The sequence below is a fragment of the Dipteris shenzhenensis genome, chromosome 8 (assembly GCF_047967505.1).
Source record: "Dipteris shenzhenensis isolate YYH24624 ecotype China chromosome 8, Dip_SZ_1.0, whole genome shotgun sequence".
NCBI lineage: Eukaryota > Viridiplantae > Streptophyta > Polypodiopsida > Gleicheniales > Dipteridaceae > Dipteris > Dipteris shenzhenensis.
Window position 1 is genome coordinate 7,571,305 of NC_141603.1, and position 25,138 is coordinate 7,596,442.

General features: G+C 47.9%; 1 protein-coding gene across 1 annotated transcript in view; it reads left to right on the top strand.

Annotated features, from left to right (window-relative positions):
• LOC147899042 (uncharacterized) overlaps positions 1 to 24,824 on the top strand; it is a 268,788-nt gene extending 243,964 nt beyond the window's left edge. Inside the window, exons 24-26 of the mRNA XM_087378195.1 lie at positions 24,112 to 24,204; positions 24,339 to 24,410; positions 24,675 to 24,824. Coding sequence (XP_087234321.1) covers positions 24,112 to 24,204; positions 24,339 to 24,410; positions 24,675 to 24,824 — 315 coding nt within the window. The remainder of the gene's footprint in view (positions 1 to 24,111; positions 24,205 to 24,338; positions 24,411 to 24,674) is intronic.
• The last annotated feature ends 314 nt before the right edge of the window (positions 24,825 to 25,138 follow it).

Sequence of the window (25,138 nt, forward strand, 5' to 3'; positions counted from 1 at the left end):
ATGAGAGTACAAATATATGTATTGAGATGCAGATTTCATTCATGTCACATGTGACTCACAGACTGTTGCCATGATATTTATGTTTATTGATACATGATGATTGGTATATAATCTATGTAGCCTTCTAGGTTCTTGTTAAGTTGTTTTATGTGGATTTTTCAATATCAAGATTCAATTGTCATATTAAACCTTTAAAATTGTGAGTCGTGACTTGCAAGCTCTTGAGTCGTGACTCTTAACTTGCAAGCTGTTTAGTCATAAGCCTTAGCTTTATAACTTTGAAGTCTAGAGTGACAAGTCATGACTCTTAACTACATTGTACGAGTGCATTGTTACTTCTTGTCTTGTTTAAGTGTAGCTTATTGTACTTCTAGAATCTAGCAACTAGCTAATGCTAGCAAGCTGTACACACTTGTATACATATATTAGTTAAATATTTATTATTATAACCACAATGACGTGTCTTATGAGTCTTATCTTTGAGACACTTTAGACACTCGTGTTTGAAGCGTGTCTAACGTATCGTGTCTTAATGTGTCTTACAACCATGCTTGCTTAACATGTTGCTTGTCTGCGGGAGAGAGAAGGACCTTGACGGTTTGGGGAGTCGAGGGTGTTGCCAAGAGAGCCCCTTTGGCCAGACCAATGGTCACTACCAAGAAAAATTTTCTCCATGTTAAAGCAAAAACCCATTGCTACAAAGAGTAAAAAAGGAGTGGGTGAAAAGGGAAGTTGGAAAGGAAAACCAGCCAAAAGGTTGGGTAGGGAAGCTGCACCAAACTCTAGGGAGGGCTGGGGGAAAAAAGGAGCCACTCCTTGCTCAAGAAGGTGTGCTGCGAGAAGGCCCTGTCTCAAAGGCCTCCAAGAGGGCAGCCGATCTCAAAGTAGAGCTCAGCCACTACTCAAAGAGGCTGCACACTCCCTTAGTTGAGGCGTGAGCACTAGAGCAGCTGTCCAGCTGTCCCATGAGGATCCGACGCAGCCAAGTAGTACATGTTGTGGGCTGGAGGGGCACGAACGGCACGCCACCTCCTTTCTCCAAGGAGCTGCCAGGGGCACTAGGGGAGATGCATGTAACTCGAAAGGAGCTTGAGGAGGGCAAGAAGGTGCCCATAGCACCTCAACCAGCCAGGCAGGCTAGGCACAGACCATTTGAGAGCAAGGCACAGCTAGAAAAGCATGCGGGGTGGAGCGAGAAGGGTGACGGAAGGAGTGATGGTGGGGAGAAGGAGAAGAAGGGCAAGGGGAAGGAAGGACGACAAGGGGGAAGTAGAGAAGGGCAGCGAGAGGGGAGCAGGAGCAAGTGCCTTGTCTCTCTATTAATAAACTCTTTGGTAACACATTCCCCAAGGAAAACACAACTCCCAATGAAGTGTACAATGAAGGCACAAGCTGGCTTAACCTCTACCAATTTGAAGGACAAACTCCGTTGAATGCGTAACCACAAGTAGGTTCGTCTGTCTGTAACCCAATGTGAGCATGTTGTTGGTGCAAGCATGGAAGCATGATGGAGGTAGACAAGAGGTAGAGACAATGGCACAAGTATGAAGGCAATGAGCAATTGATTCATTCATAGAATGGAGTACATATAACCAACTACCCATGAGTAGGTGGAATCTAGATCCACAATTATCTCAATTAGAAAGACCACCAATGTCTCCTAGAATCTCTCAATCACACACCACACTCCTATATTCACTCAATCATACCTATTGACTGACACATCATCAGTCACACCTATCTCAGGCACACCTACACACACTTTTTTTTTTTTTGGTGGGAAGAAATCTTTTATTTCTGTAAAATAATTACATTCATAGTTACTTCAAAAACGAAGTAGCTACCACTCAACTAAAGATCTCAGTATAAGCTGTATACACATCCTGATCAATCAAACGAGTCTGAAAACAATCGTAGAATGATTGTTGCAGAGATCGTTTGAAAAAAAGAAAGGATGAAAATAGTGGATCACCAAAGACTCTATGATTTCTATGCATCCATAAAGTCCATAGGGTCCAATAGCGCACCCATACAAAAAATAAATCAAAACCCTGTCTCTGTGGATGAAAGCCAAACAACCAGAAAAATCTGCCAAAAGTAACAGTAGGAAATCACTGTCGAAGCCTCTGTCTGATGATAGCAATGAGATCAGAAGTATTTAGACAGGACCAAAAGATGTGAAACAGTGATTCAGTAGAGTGCTGGCATCTATGATAAACAGCTGAAGCAATATGTCTGTGTGCGAGTAACTGTCCGGATGGAAAAATGCCAAGGAGAACTCGCCATAGGAAAAGCTGTTGTCGAAGAGGGACTTTGTAATGCCAAAGGAGACGCAGCCTTTTTCTCCACCACTTCATTGGACGATCCATATGCCAAACAGTATTTGATCTGTGGGAAATCCAAGGTGGAGGTAATAACACTTTATACAGTGATGACACTGTGATATGTGAGAGCTTCAAAGGACGGGCGTATAAGGAAGGAGAGTGTAAAATCCAATCCTCAAGCCGATTCTGAAGTTCCAAATGAGGTACCGGCAAGTACGGTTGGAGCATTGCTGAAATTCTATGCCATAAAGGACGATAATGAGCTCCCAAGCCATATTTGCGAGCAGCCATAGAACCATCATCTTGAAGTACATCCGCCACAGATGAAATGCCTTTGAAGGAGAGAAAATAAGAACGTCGGGGTTCTTGTATGGCCAAAGGAGGGTGGAATACTTTAGACCAAAAAATATTCTCTACCCTCAAAGAGTTGCCCGAGAGAGAGTCCCTGCCATGCCATTCCAAGTGGGATAGAATGTGTTTCCAATCAAGAAGCAGACGAGAGACAAAAGGGCATCCTCTGATCTTGCCTTGGATAGAGCCAAATAAAAAATCCCACTGAGTAGGCTGCCAATTCCCAAAGGCAGATGTATGAAGATGTAATAAGAGAGAGCGGATCATGAAAGCCCAAGGCTGATCTCCTTGCATAAACTGTATCATCATTTTCCCTCTGTAAGCAAGTAAATGCATTTGAATATTGAGAATGTTTAGACCCCCGTGCATCTTTGGAGAACAGAGACGATGCATAGAGAGTAATCTGAGACTTTTCTTGCCATGTTTTGAACGCCAGAAAATTTCCATGATAGCTGACATAAATGAAACCAGATCTGCCTTAGTGAACATAGTGAGAGGCAGATAAAATTGTATGTATGCTATCAAAATGGATTGTGTAATTCGCAGACGAACATGTAATGGCCAAGTTGCAAGCTTCCAATATTCAAGTTTTGCCCTTAACTTTACTAGCACCCAATCAGTTTGTTGTGAACAGGTGAGTCCCCAGCCTAGAGGACAACCAAGATGTCGAATGAATTGAGAAGCGGGGACAATTTCCCCAGGCCACAGAAGGTTGTGCCATTCCTGTGCATGTAACGGCAGCAATTTTGATTTCTGAAAATTTACCCGAAGACCAGCAGCCAATCCATATGTAGAAAGAGCATGCATAATCATGGACAGATCAGCCCGAGTATTTTTTGGAGTAAAGCATGAATCATCAGCATATGCCTGAGCAATCATGCTGCTCCAAACCGTGCAACTGGTCAGTATCCAAGAGGTGATCCAGATATTGAAGCAGTGGATGAGTGGCTATGGCACACGTGTTCACACACTCACTCACATGATCACTCACAACCATAGACCTTGGTATCATCCATTACATCAATTTGTCCATTATACCCCCCCACAAATTGATGACCTCAACCCTAGCAGTAGTCCATGGGAAACTTCATGGCTTGCCCACCTCTAATGGCAACACACATGATCCACAACCTGGTACTCACTCTAGTTGCATCAGCAGTAGACTCATTTGGGCATCCTCACCCCAACATGATCTCACTCTGACTTTGGTCTCTTGGTTTACAATTTGGAAGACTGGACAATGACTATGCATGGGAAGTACCATAGGTCTAACAAGGTAAAACTCACATAAGACTAACAATCATTTGAGGGGGACATCCCAAGGCAGAGAACCCTTATTGACCACACACAAACCCTAAACCTAATGAAGTTGAAAGGTATCCTTTGGGGATGCCTCTCTTGTCCTTTTCCAGGAGAACCTGGAGTATCAAACTTGATCATCATCATGTCTTCAGCATGTCCTTTGATCACCATCCCTTTTGATGTATTGTACTTCATAATCCTCTTGTCATGCATCCAAGAACATATCTCCATAAAAGAATCACTAGCTAGTATAGCTAGTATATCACCATTAAGGTACATAATGTCTTTCTTGATCTTCAGATCTATGCTCATCAAATCACTACTCAAGTGAAGCACATAACCTTTCACCATTACATGCATTTTAGGCAAAGACAAGGTAGAGAACCTATGAAGAGTATCCATCATAAGATATATTGCATAGACCACTAAGTCATCTCCATAAATGCAAAGTACAATGACACCCATGAGTTCCATAACTGAGTTCTATTGCTCAATAAGAGTCAATATACTGAAAACTTTTAGCCAAGGTCAAAAGCCCCAATTTTTTGTTGACTTGGTTAACCTTTTCAAAGCTAAAACTGTCCAAAATAGCAACCAGACATTACGCTGCTGCTGCTCCCCGCTGCTCCTGCTGCCCTCCTTCCTGCTCCCCTCCTTGCTGCCCCCCTTCCTGCTGCCCCCTCCCTCCCCTCCTTGCTGCCCCCTCCCTCCCCTCCCCCCCTGACTCCCCTCCCTCGCTGCTGCAGCCCCCCCGCCCTGTTGCAGCCCCCCCCTACGCGCTGCCTCCTCCCCCGCGCGCTGCCTCTTCCCTCCCCTCCCTCCTACCTGCTGCTCCCCCCGCCTCCTCCCTCCCCTCCTTGCTTCTCCTCCCTCCCCTACCCCCCGCCTCCCCCCGACTCCCCTCCCTCACTGCTGCAGCCCCCCCCGCGTGCTGCCGCCTCCCCCGCGCGCTGTCTTCTCCCTCCCCTCCCCCCTACTTGCTGCTCCCCCTGCCTTCCCCCCCCCCTGCCCCCCCCCCCTGCTCTTTCTTTGCTTCCCCCCCCCCCCCCCCCCCCCCTCTCTCCTCCACTCCTCCTCTACTCTATCCCCCCCTCCTCTCCTCTCCCTCCTCTCCTCTTGCTGCCCCCCCTATTTGCTGACTCCTCCTCTGCTCATCCTCTCTCTCCCTCCTTCCTTTCCCCCTCTTCCCTCATCTGGAGTACCCTTTTATCCTTTAGGGGTCTCCTGGGCTACAGGAAAGCGGACGGAGTTCTTCCTTGCGTTTGAATCGGCCTTTTCCACCTTGATTAGTGAATGGGTTCCCACTCAGTCAATCCGTTACCGCCCACACCGGCCACGAGAACCGTCACTTTCTCAAAAGACGAGCTACAACAATTGCAAAAGGATTTGGAGCATGAATGTTCCACGACTCTCTTTGCACGCATCCATGGCTCCCACCCCTCCAGGTCACAAACTAGAGATTGTGGATGCTTGCTGGCGAGAGGTTTGGTGTGGTAGCAGAGATCCCCCCTCTTCCTGGCGAGCCCTCTTCGGCTGCTGAGGCGGTCAGGATGGATGGGGTACCCAGGGTTAGGGTCATTGTTCAGGACCCTAATATTTCAGATGACCACATCATGCTACAGTGACCCGATGGGTCCTTCTTCCGCCAGAGATTTGAGGTTGCGGGTCGGCAGGACCAGTGCAAGATTTGCAGATCCTCGGGGCACTTCGCCAGAGATTGCCCAAAGAAGAAAAAAGAGGCCCAAATAGCAACCAGCTCGTACTAGCTTACGACAAAGAGCAGAAGCAGGACCTACCGCTCCACAAGCACCGCCTTAGACACGGGCTCCCCTCCCTCCTAGGGCTACACGAGTCCCTCCTGCACCCCGCACCACCTGTGGCCCACGGTGGGTTCCGATCGCGGTTAGGCCCTCTACTTCAGATTACACATCCACCGCTTCAGAGGCTACCCCTTGGAGCCTCAAGAGGAGACTAGTGTTCAGGAGCCTTGTTTGACTCCACCCTAGGATCAGGTTGTACCTTCCTCAGCAGCCTAGGTTGTTGGCACCTCATCCGGAGCACTTCTTGATCAGGACTCAGTACAGGTGCCTCCTTCTGTGGATAGAGGGAAGGGGCTTTGGTAGGAATCCTTCGTACCCCCTCCCCAGGATTGGCTCAACGGAACTCCTTTTCCGCTCTGGAGGACCCCTCTGACCTCCCAGGTGATGATTTTGTACCTTCCACTTTCGGAGAGCCAGTTATTGGCATCCCTTTTGAGAGATCTTTCTCTCTCTCACCTGTGGACTTTCCTCCCCTTGGACCTCGTGTGTATGGCAGGAGGTTAGCTCCGGTGGAGGTTTCTTTTTTCCGCCACCAGGTCGGGTAAGGTATTCCAACCCGCTTCCTCCCACCGATGAGGATAGCTAGTTGGAATATACAGGAATTGGGCAGCATCCCTCATCATCGTCGTAGACAGTTGATCTGGAATCAGCTCCATCCACGTGTTTCAGGTGGTTCCCTAGACATGCTTTTTCTTTAGGAACACAAATGGGATGTTAGAGATTACTCCAAGTCAGGTAAGTTGCTTTCAAGCCGGACTTTTTGGCTTCCTGCCTTGGGAACCAGAGGAGGTACATGCATATCTGTTTCAGATTCTATTCTCCCTTTGATCATTGGACACGGTACCATAACCCCCTCCAGGGCCCAGTGGGTTCTACTTCTGATTGACGAATGTAAGGTTGGTTTCCTCAACCTCTATGCTCCGAACAACAGAACAACAGAGGGGACCATGTTTTGTTTTGAAAAGAGTTGCTCTCATTGGCTGACATTGCAAATTCGTGGATTATTGGAGGTGACTTCAACATGGTTGAGGCACCTTCTGATAAGCAAGGGGGCAAAGAAGGTGGTATTCATTCCCTCGAGAGAGCAGCTTGGGATGCCTTCTTGTTCAGATTCAATGGTAGAGATGTTTGGTCAGATGATGCATTTCATGTTCAGTCTCAGTCACTTTTATTTTCATGGTCGAACCATAGGGTGCAGATGCCTATCCATGCCCGGATTGACAGATTCTATGTGGATGACTGGGCTCTTGATAGAGGAGGGACAGTTTGCATTGCACTTGGTGTTTCCACTTCCGACCATTTTCCGGTAGTTTTGTCCATCTCAGAGCCCCATCTGAGAGGACGGTCTCACAGTATCAAGATCCCCAATGCCATATACACAGATGAGACCCTCACACAGGCAGCCTTGGAGATCTGGGTTTCTCACATGCATGGGAGGGTGGCCGGTCCTTCACATGTGGCCACAGCACTTGTCAGTAAGTGACTTTCATCACTTCGTTGCTAGTGCTCGGCGAGATGAGGTACTTAGGCAGGAGATTGGTATCCGCCGGCAGTTGGCAGCCTTGCAGAGGGAGGAGCAGAAACGACCATCAAATGCTTGGGTACAGGAGCGCCTTGCTACGGCAAGGGCTCACTTGCAGACATTGCTTGATCAGAGAGCAGAGTATGCCTTCCATGCACGGGAATCCTTTTGGATACAGATTGGAGGGAGAGTCAATAAACACTTTTTCTCTACACTTGGTCTGAGACATGGTAGAGAGAGTGTCAAGCAACTTATTGACTCTGACGGCGTTTTGCAGTCTCATCCGCATACCATCATGCACTTAGCGACAGCTTTCTATGCCTCCCTTCTTTCCGCAGATCCTGACACACAGGCTAGAGATGTGGCTAAAGATGAGATTTGACAGAGTTTACCTATGTTGGTCACACCAGAGATGATATGCTCACTTGATGCATGCTTTACCAACACAGAGTTCAAGAGTGCTCTCTCCGCCCTTCATAAGGGCAAATGCCTTGGTTCCGATGGTCTTACTCCTTTTTTTACAGCCGTTTGGGATATGATAGGTGATCATATTACTTCAGCCCTGCAGGGCATTTGGGACTCGGGTGAGATGCCTGACTCACTGACCGAGGGACTTATACACCTTATCCCGAAAGGTGGCAACAGCAATTTTGTATCCCATTGGAGACCCATCACTCTTTTGGGCACTCTGTACAAAATCCTAGCCAAGGCAATTAGCATCCGGTTGCAGCCCCTTCTGGCTTTGTGCATGGCAGGAGCATATTTGATAATATATTTTCCTTTTGGGAAGCCACAGAGTGGGCTATGCAGAGTGGGTAGAGGCTGGCAGTTCTACTCCTAGACTTTGAGAAAGCCTATGACAGAGTAGATTGGGGTTTTCTTGAGGGCACTCTTCTACGGTTTGGATTTTCAGATGCATGGATTAGAGAGGTGGCCTCCCTTTACAGATCAGCCCACAGCCAAGTTTTGATTGGAGGGGTAAGGGGTGACAGGTTTCAGATTTCCAGATCAGTTCGTCAGGGATGCCCTTTAGCCCCCTTCCTCTTTCTCTTTGTGGCAGAATTTATAAGTATCTTCTTTAGATCTCAGGCTGAGCTTTATGGGTTGAGATTGCCCTTGAGACAGGAGCAGGAGCTTTTTGACTATGAGTTGGCTGATGACACTGCTATTTTTATTGAGGCCTCTTCGCAGTCACTTGATTCTTTTTGGACAGCCTTGGAAATTTTTTGCTCAACTGTAGGGGCACACATTAATTGGCATAAATCCTTTGGCTTTTGGATCAGTGATGAGGACACTCCAGGATGGGGAGTTGACTTTGGCTTTTCTTGGATTCAGAGGGGTGTTCCTGTCAGATATTTGGGATGCCAGGTAGGATTGGGCATCTCTCCAGCACAGCAGTTTGCCCCAGTACTAGAAAGTATAAGGAAAAAGCTCTCCTTTTTTGGAGCTTAGCCAAACTCGACCTTGCCTCTAGAGTTGTGGTAGTGAACCAGTTTCTGTTGGCCACCGCCTGGTTTGTGTGTTCTTGCTGGTGCCGATCTAGGGATTGCATCACTCAGCTCGTTAGACCAGTCACGAATTTTTTATAAAGTGGACTTGATGGCACGGCAGATGTTGTAGCGAGGGTGGCCTGGAGGCTTGGAGACCATTATTCTCCCTACTTGGGAAGGGGGCCTTAATATCATTGACCCGGACTTGCAGTGCAAGGCATTGCTTTGTAAGGTGGTGGTGAGGGGACTCATGCCTGGGCAGAAACCTTGGAAGGATTTCTTTTTTGGACGCATTCAGGCTTGCACACCTACCTTAGGAGATGATTGGGTGGACAGCCCTCGTTGGATTTTTACTTATACCTCTCTCAGGTCTCCTGCCTCTCCTCTCATGACTACCATCCTCAAAGCTTGGGGGAGCTTCAGGAACACTCTTCGAAGGGTTTCACCCTCTACCCTTGAAGAGATTGATAGGAAGCCAATCGTTTGGAACAATAGTATACTTGATGAGCATGGCAGACCACCGGGCACTTCCCATTATATGCAGTGGTCTAGATGGGAAAGAGGCCCCGCCTACACAGTAGGCACTTGGAAGGCTTTTATCAGGCTACCTGAGGATCAGAGGCTATAGTCCGTGAGTCACCTCAGAGGGGTAGCACGCAGGATTCAACAGATAGATGCAGCCATCCCGGTGGAATGGACAGTTGAGATGCCTATTACTTCCACCACTTGGATGGAAGCTTTTTCGAGGATAGCAGTTCCTCTACAAGTGATCGCTCTTTGAGGTCTTGAGGAAGGTGCTCTGGTCTTTGACGTTGGGGATGGAGGTATACTCTCTAGATCCACGGATGATATTCTTCTAGAGGTTGCCTTTGAGCCTGTCAGGATTGCTGGTTTTGTGGACCATGGAGCGGGCTTGCAGTGGTACTTAGACCCCGACCCTCTGCTCTTGGCCATGGGATCCTGGAGGTTGTGGTTATATGGAGGTGCACCTATTAGGTGCTTGCAGTGGGACCCAGGAGAGTGGGAGTGGATAGATCATGGGCATTGAGAGGGGGGGATTCCCTTCTTTCGTTTCATGGTTGGTAATGCCAGGAGATTTCAGCTGAGCAGTAGAGGTTGGATTCCCTCCAGAGCCCCCCATTGGGATAGCTTCTTCATCACCGCAGATTTGCGTAGGAATTTTTGGAGGAGGCTTTGGAAATCCCTCAGAAATAGAAAGATCACTCTTTTCTTTTGGCTTTCTATTCATGGAGGGATTGCAGTGAACCTGTGGAGATCACGATTTGGGGCTGATCCCACTTGCCCTCGCTGTCATTCTGCAGAGGAGTAGGTGCGACATTGCTTTTGGGACTGCAATCAAGCGAGAATTGTTTGGAAAGGAGTTGCTCGGATACTCAGCATTTTTCATCTTCCCCTTTCTTCATGACTTGGGGCTCGGTCGCATGGTTATTCCTTACTGGGCCCTAGGTGTCTTATGAGGGTGATCCTTCTTCTTGGGCACTCTCGATCCGCCGACAGGTGATAGAGCCCTACTCTCTTCAGGATGTATCACATATTCCCTTCAGAGCTTCACATGTTTCAGTGGACACCTCTTGGGAGATTTTGGCTAGCATTTCCTCTTGGCACATTTGGAGAGCTAGATGCACAGAGGCCTTGGATGACACCTAGATACACCCATCACAGGTGTTCATGGGTATTTGGAGTGACACAATTCACACTTTGATAGCCATATGGGCTAGTATGCAGGGCCCTTCACAGGCAGCCTCTTCTAGGAGGACTGTATTTCTTTGAGTTTGGAGGGGTTCTCCCTTTTTCTCGGAGTTTGCTACCGGATTGAGATGGCACTATTAGCCCCAATCCTTTCTTTTTGGCTCTTGAGCTTGTCATGCATTGCATGGTGTATCCCGTATTCCTGTATGGAGCTTGCTCTTATGGTTTTCTTTAATACTTAATAGAAGTCTCTTTTTTGCAAAAAAAAAAAAAAAAAGCAATCAGAGATAGCAGCAACTTGGAGGATGAAATTCGACCAGCAGCAAGGAGCTTTGAGAGGGCTTTCTAGGTAGAGAGAAAGGTCTTGTACCAGAGATCATCCACTAGCAAGGAAATTCGCAATGCCGCGTCAGTTTGTCTGTGAGAAGTGCGCAATTCTTGTCAGGTTTTTTGCTGATTTTTCCTCGAATACTAAAGCATTTGGGCTCAAATTTGAATTGGAGCTAGCTCATAGGGTCGCCTAGCTGTTGCTAAGAGGAATTGATGAAATATGACTCCAGCACGTGGAATTATGCAAAAGTTCGCCAATTGAAGAAGAAGTCGGCATGGGCGACTGGAGCAATATTTCACTAATTGAAAGACGGAGTAGAGAGAGAGAGAGAGAGCAGGAGATAGGAGAGAGAGTTTAAGAGACAAAGAAGAGAGAGAAAGGAAGAGAGAGAGAGAGGGAGAGAGGGAGAGAGAGAGGGAGGATCTAGAAAGAGAGAGAGAAAGAAAGAAAGAAAGAAATTTTATTAAAGGTCCACGGAAGGCCATACATGGCCTATGGGACACAAAATCATCCGAAAGGAAAATACATCATCAACGATGCGCCAACTAGGTGGCCTCATCGTAATACCGCTAAGATGCCAAAAATGGCTACAAAAATCCTAGATACAAAATGAAATGAAATAGAGTACCAAAATTGCCTAGATACAAAATAGAGAGAGAGAGAGAGAGAGAGAGAGAGAGAGAGAGAGAGAAGGCAAGAGAGAGAGAGAGAAAGAAAGAAAGAAAGAAATTTTATTAAAGGTCCACGGAAGGCCATACATGGCCTATGGGACACAAAATCATCCGAAAGGAAAATACATCATCAATGATGCGCCAACTAGGTGGCCTCATCGTAATACAGCTAAGATGCCAAAAATGGCTACAAAAATCCTAGATACAAAATGAAATGAAATAGAGTACCAAAAATGCCTAGATACAAAATGTAAAATATGAAATATGAGGAACATCGTCTTCCCTAAGGGAGAGAGAGAGAGAGAGAGAAAGAAAGAAAGAAAGAAAGAAATTTTATTAAAGGTCCACGGAAGGCCATACATGGCCTATGGGACACAAAATCATCCGAAAGGAAAATACATCATCAACGATGCGCCAACTAGGTGGCCTCATCGTAATACCGCTAAGATGCCAAAAATGGCTACAAAAATCCTAGATACAAAATGAAATGAAATAGAGTACCAAAAATGCCTAGATACAAAATGTAAAATATGAAATATGAGGAACATCGTCTTCCCTAAGGGGTCTGTGATCCAAAGAAATGATGGAAGTCATGGCCATTGACCATGCCTCCTGCCATGAGTGTGAAGATCTGGGCAAGTGTCAAATGGGCTGCTGGCAGTGCCAAGTCTCCATGGAGCAATCTCCTCCGAAAATCTGCCATCATCCTCCGTCGTCTAGAAATAAAGCGACGGGTACGGCCTCTGTGTAAGATCATCCTGCGGTGCTGCCGGATCATGTCATATGTACATCCTCGGGGTGGAACCATCGGTGCTCTCTGGCAAGATGGGCTATCTCTGTGCTCATGGTCCTGCGCCTCGTCCTGCTCCTCATGAATAACCAGGTCTCTGGCAGGGATGCGATAGTGCTCTCTGAGGAATCTCTCTCTGTATCTGGTGATCTCCCTGATGAACAACGCTAAGCAATACTGATCCTCATACTCCATAATCCGAGAGAGAGGTCCAAATCCGTGCCCAAATAAGCAGTGAAATCTGCCACGGATCTCATAATATAAAGGGCATCTGCAAACAAAGTGCTCCTCAGTCTCCACCTCCCCCATAGTGCAACAAGGGCATATCCTAGTCTCTCGCCTGGGTCTATGTCCGGTAGCTGTACGACGCATCCTGCCGGCCTCAACGTCTAATCTGTGGGAAGATACCCTGAGCTGGCCCAAGGCAATCCTGAGTGAGTGCGACATATGAACGCCGATATATCCTGGGGATATGATGAAGCCATCCTCTGAAATCCTGAGAAAATGGTCACGATATGTGGCCATCTTCGTAGGAAGCTCCGTGGGATGAACCCAAGTGCGAAACGTGTGTAGCTGCAACAAATCTGCCCTGATAACCTGGCTGAGCTCATGTCGAGTGAGAGGGAGGCGAGGGGCATCTATGCTGTATCGAAATGGTGGCAGCCTATCCATATCCAAGCCCAACGAGGTGAGCCATGTGGAGAGTGTGTGGTACCAACAAAAAGTATGACCTCTCTCCGCTAACATCTATGAGGATGTTAGTGCTAGCCACGGTAATCGTGCTCTGCCTGCTGCTGAGTCTCCGAGCGCCCTGATCCTATGCAAGTATGTAACTGATTGAAATGCTGCATCTAGCGCTAGGGGTGTAGCTCCGAACTTTGCGAACGTAATCTGATGCGGTACCGTGGGCTTCGCTCTGATCAATCTGGAGAACATGATGATCTGTAACCTCTCTACTCGTCTCCAATCTGCAACACTGAGATCTCCTGCCCAAAAGGGGCTAGCATACATGACTGCAGGTCTCACCAGCGTATCGAAAAGTAAGGACTTCGTGTCGGGATGCTGAAAATGTGACTGTGCACACTGCCTCTCGAGAAGAGCCAAGGCGGCATACCCTCTACTGATCCTATCTCGTGCTGCATGCGTCATGGTGAAGACTGGACCTCTAAATGTGGCACCCAAATATGTATACTCCCTGACTAGCTCCACCTCCTGCCCATCAAATGTGAAAGAGAACTCGCCTCTCCTATAAACCTGGTATGACGTGTTGAAGACCATGACTTTGGTCTTCCCAAGGTTTACAGACAACCCTCTGTCCTGACGAAAGCTGTGGAGTGCATGGAGATGTGCCTGTAAACCCTGCTGGGAGGAAGAAATAAGAACCACGTCATCTGCATAGAGGAGAATCGGTATCGTGGATCCTGCCAGTAAAGAACCTGTACCACCCATCGTCTGTATGTACATCTCTAACTCATCGATATAGAGACCAAAGAGTGTCGGAGACAAAGGACACCCCTGCTTCACCCCTATCGTACTGCGTACTTCCCCCGACAGCCCCGCCCGTGTCCTGACTCTACCTGTGACTCTCTCATACAAGGCCATGATCGCCCATTGAATCTCCCCATTGAATCCCAAGTCACGAAGTCGCTGGAAGAGTCTGAAACGTGGCACAGTGTCAAATGCCTTTCTGAAGTCCACGAAGCAACAATAGAGCTGTTGCTTACGTGACTTCGCCTCCTCAATCAAAGCCCTGAGTGTGAAGATATGATCTAGTGTGAAGATATGAGAGAGAGAGAGAGAGAAAGAAAGAAAGAAAGAAAGTGTATTATTGTCCACTAGAGGCCAAAATGGGCCCATGGGACATCAAGAACTCTGCATACAAGATAGCACAAAATCAACGTGCCCCAAAGAAGAGGCATCGTCGAATATCATCTAAGTGCTACGCAATATAATGCTAGTGAAAGTACATAATGTCAAATCTGAGCCTAAATACAGAGTAAACTAGATGCACGGAAACCGCCCCCGGATGCAAAATGGGGGGGATGAGCACAATATGCCAATGCAAAGATACAAGTCCAGGTGTCAATGAGTCTGAGAACCAAAATAATACTGGAAATCCTGTCCATCGACTCTGCCTCCTGCTATGAGAGTACAAATCTGGGCAAAGGTGAGGTGAGCGGCTGGTGGGGCGAGATCTCCATGAGTAAGTCTCCTCCGAAATGCTGCCATCATCCTGGATCGTCTGGAGATGAAGCGGCGAGTACGTCCCCTATGTAACAAGATCCTGCGGCGTCTACAAACCATCTCATATGTACATCCACATGGTGGAGGCATGTGTCCTGTGTGGGCTCTGCCGTCCTCGTGCTCCTCCTGGTCTCTGTCCTCTGGTATAGCGTGTGTCTGAGCTCTATGAGGCTGGGCTCTATCACGCTCCGGTCTGTGCTCTCTGAGGTAGTCTCGCCGAAGCATAGTGGCCTCCCTGACATAAAGGGCTAGGCAATGCTGATCCTCGTAGTCCATCACTCGTGAGAGAGGTCCAAAGCCATCCGTGAAGAGACAATGGAATCTACCTCTGATCTCATAATATAGCGGGCATCTGCAAATGAAGTGCTCCTCTGACTCCACCTCTCCCATGGTGCAACAAGGGCAGATCCTGGTCTCTCGGCCTGGTCGCCGTCCATCCTCCATGCGTCGCCGCATCCTACCAGCCTCTATCTCGAGCTGATGCGAAGAGACTCTAAGCTGGCCGAGGGCAATCCTCAGTGAGTGGGACATGTGGGTACCTGTATAGCCTGGTGGGATGACAAATCCATCCTCTGAGATCCGAAGGAAGTGGTCACGATATGTGGCCATCTTCACCGGAAGCTGCGTGGGATAAACCCAAGTGCGATACGTATGAAGCTGCAGCAAGTCTGTTCTCGTGACCTGGCTAAGCTCGTGGCGAGTCAACTCGAGATGAGGGGCATCTATGCTGTATCGGAACGGAGGCAGTCTATCCATGTCTAGTCCAAGGGATGTGAGCCACCTAGTGAGTCTGAAGTACCAGCAGTATCGGGTCCCTGATCGTGCCAACTCCATAGAAGATGCAAGTGCTAACCATGGCAACCGAGCTCTGCCTGCTGCTGAGTCTCCAAACTCCCTGACCCTGTGCAGATACATGACCGACTGAAACGCTGCATCCAATGCAAGGGGAGTAGCTCCAAACTCTGCTAGCATGATCTCGTGCGGAACTGTAGCCTTGGCCCTAATGAGCCGAGAGAACATGATGATCTGTAACCTCTCTACTCGTCTCCAATTTGCAACGCCGAGGTCTCCTGCCCAGAAAGGAGCTGCATACATCGCAGCTGGTCTCACCAATGTATCAAAAAGCAAGGATTTCGTATCGGGATGCTGAAAGTGGGACTGAAAACACTGACGCTCAAGATGAGCCAACGAAGCATACCCTTTACTAATCCTATCTCGTGCTGCATATGTCATGGTGAAGACCGGTCCCCTGAAAACTGCCCCCAAATAAGTGTACTCTCTAACAAGCTCAATGGGCTGTCCGTCATAAGTGAAGTAAAACTCATCCATGCTGTAAATACGATCAGAGGTGTTGAAAACCATAACCTTGGTCTTGCCAAGGTTTACGGTCAACCCCCTGTCCTGGCAAAACCTGTGGAGTGCCTCAATATGTGCCTGGAGGCCCTGAGCAGTAGAGGAAATGAGAACCACATCGTCCGCATACAGGAGGATAGGAATGAAGGATCCTGAGAGAGTAGAGCCCACACCACCTGTCATCTGTACAAACATCTCTAGCTCATCAATGTATAATCCAAAGAGAGTGGGAGAGAGCGGGCAGCCCTGCTTCACCCCAATCGTGCTGCATACCTCCTCTGAGAGCCCCTCACGTGTCCGAGCCCGACCAGTGACCCTCTCATACAAAGCCATGATAGCCCACTGTATCTCTCCACTAAAGCCCATCTGGCGAATCCTCTGAAACAATCTGAATCGCGGAACTGTGTCAAATGCCTTCCTGAAGTCCACGAAGCAACAATAAAGCCGTTGCCTTCGTGACTTCGCCTCCTCCACCAGTGCCCTAAGTGTGAGGATGTGGTCAAGTGTCGAATGATCCCTACGAAATCCAGCTTGCCCTCTGGCTCTGAGTCCTGTCGTCTCGGCATGGTCATTTATACGGCTTTCCAAAACTGATGCAAAGATCTTGGCCATAACGTGGCCGATCATGATGGTCCTGTAATTCGACGGCTCCATAGGGTCCCCCGACTTGTGGATAGGTACTATGGTATTGCCTAACCAGGACTGTGGTAGGCCTGTACAAACAGACTCATTGAAGAGACGGGAAAGAACAAAATCTAAGGCATCAATCCCATGGATTACATACTCCGCTTGCAATCCATCATGATCCTTAGCTCTCCCGTTCTTCAATCAGTGGACTGCTGCACGGACACTCTCTGGTGTGAAAAGAATAGATGAAGCTGGCCTAGGGGAATGGGATAAATCGATGGCTGGCTGATCTGGAACATCGTATAGAGCTGAAGTATATGCAGACCAGACACGTGGATCTGTAAGGGGGCTCTGAGACTTCGAGCGGAGGAATTTTCGCCAGAATTCCTTGGAGTCACAGCTGAAAAGCAAGCTTCTCAGCTCCTCCTCATTCTGGCCTAGAAATTGGCGTTTCTTGCGCCTAACCAACCACTTGTAGTCTCTCTTGGTTTCGGTAAGGAGGGGAGACTTCTCCTTGGTCTCAAGGTGAAGTTTCCTGCGGAGTTCCTTACACTCCTCGTCATACCAACCGTTGCAAGGAACAAGACCAACCGGTGGGGGACTAGACGAATGACACGTGGCAGGGAAGGACATGTGGGCAGCAGAAACGAGTGAAGAATGTACAAGTTCCCACCGGTCCTGCGTGGATGGTAGAGCATCTAATAGATGAGGACGGAGTAGGCGGCTGAGGTTCTGGCTGAGAGAGAGAGAGAGAGAGAGAGAGAGAGAGGGAGCGGGAGAGGGAGAGAGTAGAGAGAGAGAGAGAGCGAGCAGACGAGAGCTAGAATGAAGAGAGAGAGAGATACACAGAGAGAGAGAGAGAGAGAGAGAGAGAGAGAGAGAGAGAGAGAGAGAGAGAGAGCAAAGAGAGGGGGTGGATACACACACAGAGGCAGGTCCAAAAGAGCAGAGAGAGAGAAAGAGAGAGAGACAAAGACAGAGATAAGAGAGAGAGAGAGAGAGAGAGAGAGAGAGAAAGAAAGAAAGAAAGAAAGTGTATTATTGTCCACTAAAGGCTAAAATGGGCCCATGGGACATCAAGAACTCTGCGTACAAGATAGCACAAAATCAACGTGCCACAAAGAAGAGGCATCGTCGAATATCATCTAAGTGCTACGCAATACAATGCAAGTGAAAGTACATAATGTCAAATCCGAGCCTAAATACAAAGTAAGCTAGATGCAAGGAAACCGCCCCTGGGTGCAAAATGGGGGGATGAGTACAATATGTCAATGCAAAGATACAAGTCCATGTATCACGGAGTCTGAGAACCAAAATAATACTGGAAATCCTGTCCATCGACTCTGCCTCCTGCTATGAGAGTACAAATCTGAGCAAAAGTGAGGTGAGCGGCTGGTAGGGCGAGATCTCCATGAGTAAGTCTCCTCCGAAAAGCTGCCATCATCCTGGATCGTCTGGAGATGAAGCGGCGAGTACGTCCCCTATGTAACAAGATCCTGCGGCGTCTACAAACCATCTCATATGTACATCCACAGGGTGGAGGCATGTGTCCTGTGTGAGCTCTGACCTCCTCGTGCTCCTCCTGATACCTGTCATCTGGTATAGCGTGTGTCTGAGCTCTATCGGGCTGGGCTCTATCACGCTCCGGTCTGTGCTGATGGTCTCTGAGGTAGTGTCGTCGAAGCATAGTGGCCTCCCTGACATAAAGAGCTAGGCAATGCTGATCCTCATAATCCATCACTTGTGAGAGAGGTCCAAAGCCATCTGTGAAGAGACAGTGGAATCTCCCTCTGATCTCAATGAAGTGCTCCTCTGACTCCACCTCTCCCATGGTGCAACAAGGGCAGATCCTGGTCTCTCGGCCTGGACGCCGTCCATCCTCCATGCGTCGCATCCTACCAGCCTCTATCTCGAGCTGATGCGAAGAGACTCTAAGCTGGCCAAGGGCAATCCTCAGTGAGTGGGACATGTGGATACCTGTGTAGCCTGGTGGAATGACAAATCCATCCTCTGAGATCCGAAGGAAGTGGTCATGATATGTGGCCATCTTCGTCGGAAGCTGCGTGGGATAAATCCAAGTGCGGTACGTATGAAGCTGCAGCAAGTCTGCTCTCGTGACCTGACTAAGCTCGTGGCGAGTCAACTCGAGATGAGGGGCATCTATGCTGTATCGGAAGGGAGGCAGTCTATCCATGTCTAGTCCAAGAGATGTGAGCCACCTAGTGAGTCTGAAGTACCAGCAGTATCGGGCCCCAGATCGTGCCAACTCCATAGAAGATGCAAGTGCTAACCATGGCAACCGAGCTCTGCCTGCTGCTGAGTCTCCAAACTCCCTAACCCTGTGCAAATACATGACCGACTGAAACGCTGCATCCAATGCAAGGGGAGTAGCTCCAAACTCTGCTAGCATGATCTCGTGCGGAACTGTAGCCTTGGCCCTAATGAGCCGAGAGAACATGATGATCTGTAACCTCTCTACTCATCTCCAATCTGCAGCGCCAAGGTCTCCTGCCCAGAAAGGAGCTGCATACATCGCAGCTGGTCTCACCAATGTGTCAAATAGCAGGGATTTCGTATCGGGATGCTGAAAGTGGGACTGAAAACACTGACGCTCAAGATGAGCCAACGAAGCATACCCTTTACTAATCCTATCTCGTGCTGCATATGTCATGGTAAAGATCGGTCCCCTGAAAACTGCCCCCAAATAAGTGTACTCTCTAACAAGCTCAATGGGCTGTCCGTCATAAGTGAAGCAAAACTCATCCGTGCTGTAGATACGATCAGAGGTGTTGAAAACCATAACCTTGGTCTTGCCAAGGTTTACGGTCAATCCCCTGTCCTGGCAAAACCTGTGGAGTGCCTCAATATGTTCCTGGAGGCCCTGAGCAGTAGAGGAAATGAGAACCACATCGTCCGCATACAGGAGGATATGAATGGAGGATCCTGAGAGAGTAGAGCCCACACCGCCTGTCATCTGTACGAACATCTCTAGCCCATCAATATATAGTCCAAAGAGAGTAGGAGAGAGCGGGCAACCCTGCTTTACCCCAATCGTGCTGCATACCTCCTCTGAGAGCCCCTCACGTGTCCGAACCCGACCAGTGACCCTCTCATACAAAGCCATGATAGCCCACATGTTTCTCCACTGAAGCCCATCTCGCGAATCCTCTGAAACAATCTGAATCGCGGAACTGTATCAAATGCCTTCCTGAAGTCCACGAAGCAACAATAAAGCCGTTGCCTTCGTGACTTCGCCTCCTCTACTAGTGCCCTGAGTGTGAGAATGTGGTCAAGCGTCGAATGATCCCTGCGAAATCTAGCCTGTCCTCTGGCTCTGAGTCCTGTCGTCTCGGCATGGTCATTTATACGGCTTTCCAAAACTGATGCATAGATCTTGGCCATAACGTGGCCAATCATGATGGTCCTGTAATTCGACGGCTCCATAGGGTCCCCCGACTTGTGGATAGGTACTATGGTATTGCCTAACCAGGACTGTGGTAGGCCTGTACAAACAGACTCATTGAAGAGACGGGAGAGAACAAAAGCTAAGGTATCAATCCCATGGATTACATACTCCGCTTGCAATCCATCATGATCCTTAGCTCTCCCGTTCTTCAATCGGTGGATTGCTGCACGGACACTCTCCGGTGTGAAGAGACTAGATGAAGCTGGCCTAGGGGAGTGGGATAAATCGATATCTGGCTGATCTGAAACATCGTATAGAGCTGAAGTATATGCAGACCAGACACGTGGATCTGTGAGGGGGCTCTGAGACTTCGAGTGGAGGAATTTTCTCCAGAATTCCTTGGAGTCACAGCTGAAAAGCAAGCTTCTCAGCTCCTCCTCATTCCGGGCTAGAAATTGGCGTTTCTTGCGCCTAACCAACCACTTGTAGTCTCTCTTGGTTTCGGCAAGGAGGGGAGACTTCTCCTTGGTCTCAAGGTTAAGTTTCCTGCGGAGTTCCTTACACTCCTCGTCATGTGAGCGGCAGAAACGAGTGAAGTATGTACAAGTTCCCACCGGTCCTGCGTGGATGGTAGAGCATCTAATAGATGAGGACGGAGTAGGCGGCTGAGGTTCTGGCTATATACATCATCGAAATGAACCTCGTAGTAGGGTTGGCGGTCGTGATAACGAGGGGGAGGTGGGTCATGGGAGACATGAGTCAAAGTAAAGTGGATGAGTGCATGGTCGGCAGAGGGCATGAAGGGGCTAACAGTAAGGCTATGGATGGAAGGGACTAGAGTCGGGGGACCTATGATGTAGTCGATCACGCTAGTACCACGCCTAGAAGCAGAAGAGAATGTAGGCATGGAAGATTGTGGCCACCTGGACAAGCCGTTATAAATGACCATACTGTGCGAGGTGAGGAGCTCCAGTAGCTGACGTCCCTGATCTGTGGGCTGTACTGTGCAGTCTGATGAAGTCCGACAGAGGCTATCATCGTGAAATGCTGGGAGTATGACCGGATCCTCCATGAAGTCATAAGTGAAGGCCTGTCTGTCTGAGGTTCTCGCGTTGAAGTCTCCTAAAAGGATGACTTCTCCGCGACGTGAAAAATCTGCAATGTCCGCTGAGAGATCCTCAAATATGGACTGGCCTGGTCCAGTGGAAGAATAGATCGACTGCGCCGGGGGGAAGTAGCAAACTGCAATAAAAAGATCTCGCTGAGGGGCCCTGCGGCAGATGCGTACCCACAAGAATCGGGCATGTGAATCTGCTCTCTCCACTGTGATGATCCGATCGAGATGCTCTCTGTACAAAATGGCCACTCCTCCAGATCCTCTCACTCCAAATGTCCGGGCGTGTTGCCTGAAGGCAGATCTCCATGTATACCCTGTCACTCGTGGCAAAGGTCTCTCTGGACTCTCGTGTGTCTCCGTGAAAAAGATGATATCTCTCCCAAAGAATGCCCCCCGTAGATTGCCTGGTTGTGCTGTAAAAGAACCATTGCAGTTCCATACAGCGATGCGTAGACTATCTGACGGGTGGTGTGTCCCATGGGCCCTGTCCCGTCAAGCGGACGGGGCAGGAGGTGGAGGTGGAGGTGGGGCTGTATCTGCTGGTCTGCCATCTCTAAGCACTGTGGGAGCACGAGAGAGAGAGAGAGAGAGAGAATTAGAAAGAGACATTGAGAGAGAGAAAGAGAGAGAGAGCTTGGACGTGGGAATTCGCCCTACTGAGAGTATTCTATAGCACAAAACATTCTGGAAATGGTAGCCTATAGAGGGAGAACAAGCGCTTGGAAATTCTGCTCAAAAGAGAAAAAATGGAGAAGAAGAGAGTGTGAGGAAGAAGATGATGATGCGGCTAGAAGTGGCTCAAGGAGGCTAAGTGGCTCTAATACCACATGTTGGTGCAAGCATGGAAGTATGATGGAGGTAGACAAGAGGTAGAGACAATGGCACAAGTATGAAGGCAATGAGCAATTGATTCATTCATAGAATGGAGTACATATAAGCAACTACCCATGAGTAGGTGGAATCTAGATCCACAATTATCTCAATCAGGAAGACCACCAATGTCTCCTAGAATCTCTCAATCACACACCACACTCCTATATTCACTCAATCACACCTACTGATTGACACATCATTAGTCACACCTAACTCAGGCACACCTACACACACACGTGTTCACACACTCACTCACATGATCACTCACAACCATAGACCTTGGTATCCTGCATTACATCAATTTATCCATCACATGTAACTAGAAATGACCAAACCCAAGCTAGGTTCCCATTATGAGGTTTCTGTGTGCCAACAACCAAAGGAAGTGGGAGATCTTCCTTGTCTTGTACCTATCCCAGAGCCTGCACCACAAATATTGAAGAAACCTCTGAGAAGTCCCTATCTGCATCAATGCTTTGCTGCGTGGCTGGCGTGCCATCAATCCTCCCCATCTGGATCCTCCTATCCAATCTCACTAGATACCTTAAAAAAGGAATATAGGAGGCGTCGTGAATGAAAGGGTATCCAGCTTGTGAAGAAAAATCTCTCTGTGGCAGATCAGCTTGTGAAGAAAACGTTGATGGATGGTGGTGGCTTCGAGCAGCAAATCTGGCGTGTTTCATACTTTCCAAACATCTCAGAAGGAAACGAGAGCTTAAGTTAAAAAAAACTGGTTTTCTCACATAAAGAAAGGAAAAGGGTTGGCAAGTTTGTTTCTCCTCGTAACTCTTTGGTGTTGGGTAATAGATGCTTACTTGTATCAACAAAATGGGTAAAGAATGTCATGAGTTAAACTGAATCAAAGTGCCAAGTGACTTGGTTTTCTTTGAATAAAAGCTTACCAAGGTGTAATGTCCTAATGGGTTTGAGTGAGTTACAGCTTTGCAGATCTAGAGGTACATGCTCAAGATCCTTGCATGACTCTCTGGAGATCCTAGACTAGTGACCTAGGTATGTAGCGGGCTCTCTTAAGGGGGACAAAGCATCTGATTAAAGGTTAGAGCTGCTCATTGGCCTTTATATTGCGGGATGTATTTGTTATTTGAGTTGAGATTACCCAGGAATATATGACAATCAGGTAGAGAATTTACCTTCCACCTAAGGACAACATGGGGGAGACAATAGCTAACATCACAGTCTAGCATATTTGGGTTTCCTGTTGTAGTCTAGTGATGGACAGACAATAACCCGAGAGGCAGTTTGCTTGGTGTGCATTCGACTTGATGCTATCTACACGAAGGGCTACATATGGGTGGCAAGGACAAGAGAGACCTTGTATAACAATGTAGGCACCTTTTACATTTTCAGGGATTGAGGTGTGTATTGTATATGTACAGTTCCTAACTGGATCCATGCGGCTGCTCCAATTATAGGCAGTGATCTGGATACACTATGAGGAAGCCTGCAAGAGGCTGACCCAAACAACACCCTTGCAGATAACTGCTTTTGTACATCATTCCCTTTAAGCTTAAGCTTAACTGCAGCGGAAGAAGGGAGGAGTGTGCAGATACAGGAGGAAAAGGCTGTGGTGAGAAGTAGGGGAGGTATTGGATGTAGCAGATCCAGAGAAGGGGAAAGCAGGGTCAGTGAGAGGGGGCTGAAGAGGAGTCCACAGGGGGCTATGAAGGTGGAGCATGCAGTGAGAAATGGTGGAGGTATTGCAGGTAGGGGAGCTTGGAGTGAGGAGGGGCTGCGAGGCTGAGAGGAATGCAGGAGGGGAAAGCAGGGGCAGTGAGAGGAGAGGAAGCTGCAGAGCAGATGGAAAGGAAGGGGCTGCAGTAAGATTGCAGGGTGAAATCCCATGAAGGGGAGGCCGCAAGAATAGCAGGAAGAGAGGGAGTGACCTCAGGATGCAGCAGCAAGTCTTGGAAGGATGAATCTATGTGTTCTAAAATCTTCTAGCTGAAAGACCAAGCCCTCTTAGCAATCTTATATTGCTTTGAGACAGCTTTCTTGATTAAAAAAGTTTTTTATCTGTTAAATGGTTTGCAACATGGTATAAACATTCTCCCTGTGTGATGAGAGCTTACAAGTATTTGATGAACCCTCCACTGTGAATTTTGCATTGAAAAAATAGCTACAGGGAATATTTTCTCATATCCATTCTACATTAAATTCAGGCAAGAAGGATGGCCAAGAGTGATCCAAATGGGATGATATCTGCATGTACTCAGCTTCTTGCTGAATTGAGCTCGCAAGACAAAATTGGGCAGGTCCAATTCCTTCTTATTTTTACTACATGCTTTAATGAATTCTAACTTTCCCCTTCTTTTTTGTTTTTTTCTTTTCCATGCAGTATGAAATGGAAAGTCTAATCTGCAATCAATGATCTCTGCTGATACTGCAGGCAGCTGTACGAGTTGGTGACCTTTATGCATTGTTAATCGAGTTTTATTACAAAGAAGGAAATATGAAGCTTGTAAGAAACTGAAACTACTTTCTACTTCTCTATCAATTGAAATGAATATATACATGTGCATGCATCCAGCCGCCATCTATGTTTAATATTGTGACAGTCCACCTAGTATCATTTCAAATGCATGGTGTCATCTTTTCAAACTGATACCTTAACTGCAAACACATTACAATTTGGTATTCTCCTACAATCGAGGCTCTAACAGCTCTTTTATCTCCCATATCCATACATATAAAATGACATTAGCTAAACGTTTTCCCTCTGCAGGCATATGAACAGATCCGAATAATGAGTACGAGTAAACTACTGGTTGGTGCTTACGTTGACCAAAATATACTTGACTCTATTTCCCAGGTATTGGTCACTGATAACAACCAGTACGGCACTTTTTTAAATGAATGCGGCAAAGAGACTTAGTTAGTTTTAAGAAGACAATGACAAGTGGTTTCTCTATATCCAATGGGCTACATCGAGAGTAATGCCTCATCTCTGGCGGTCTCCTCTGAGGAGGGCTGAGATAGGTCGAGCCTCCATCGTGTGTGCTCTGGTCGTCCCACGTGTCATGTGTGGCCTCCGTGTCTCTCGTCCAGCCACATCGTGGTGGGTGACGGGCCTCTTGATGATCCATAGTGCTCTCATCTCCTCGAGCTCCTCCCCCTCGATCTCATCTGCTAGTGCTGGCTCGGATGCGTAAAAATCAGTGATGCGTGTTTGTGCTCAGTCTAGCTCGA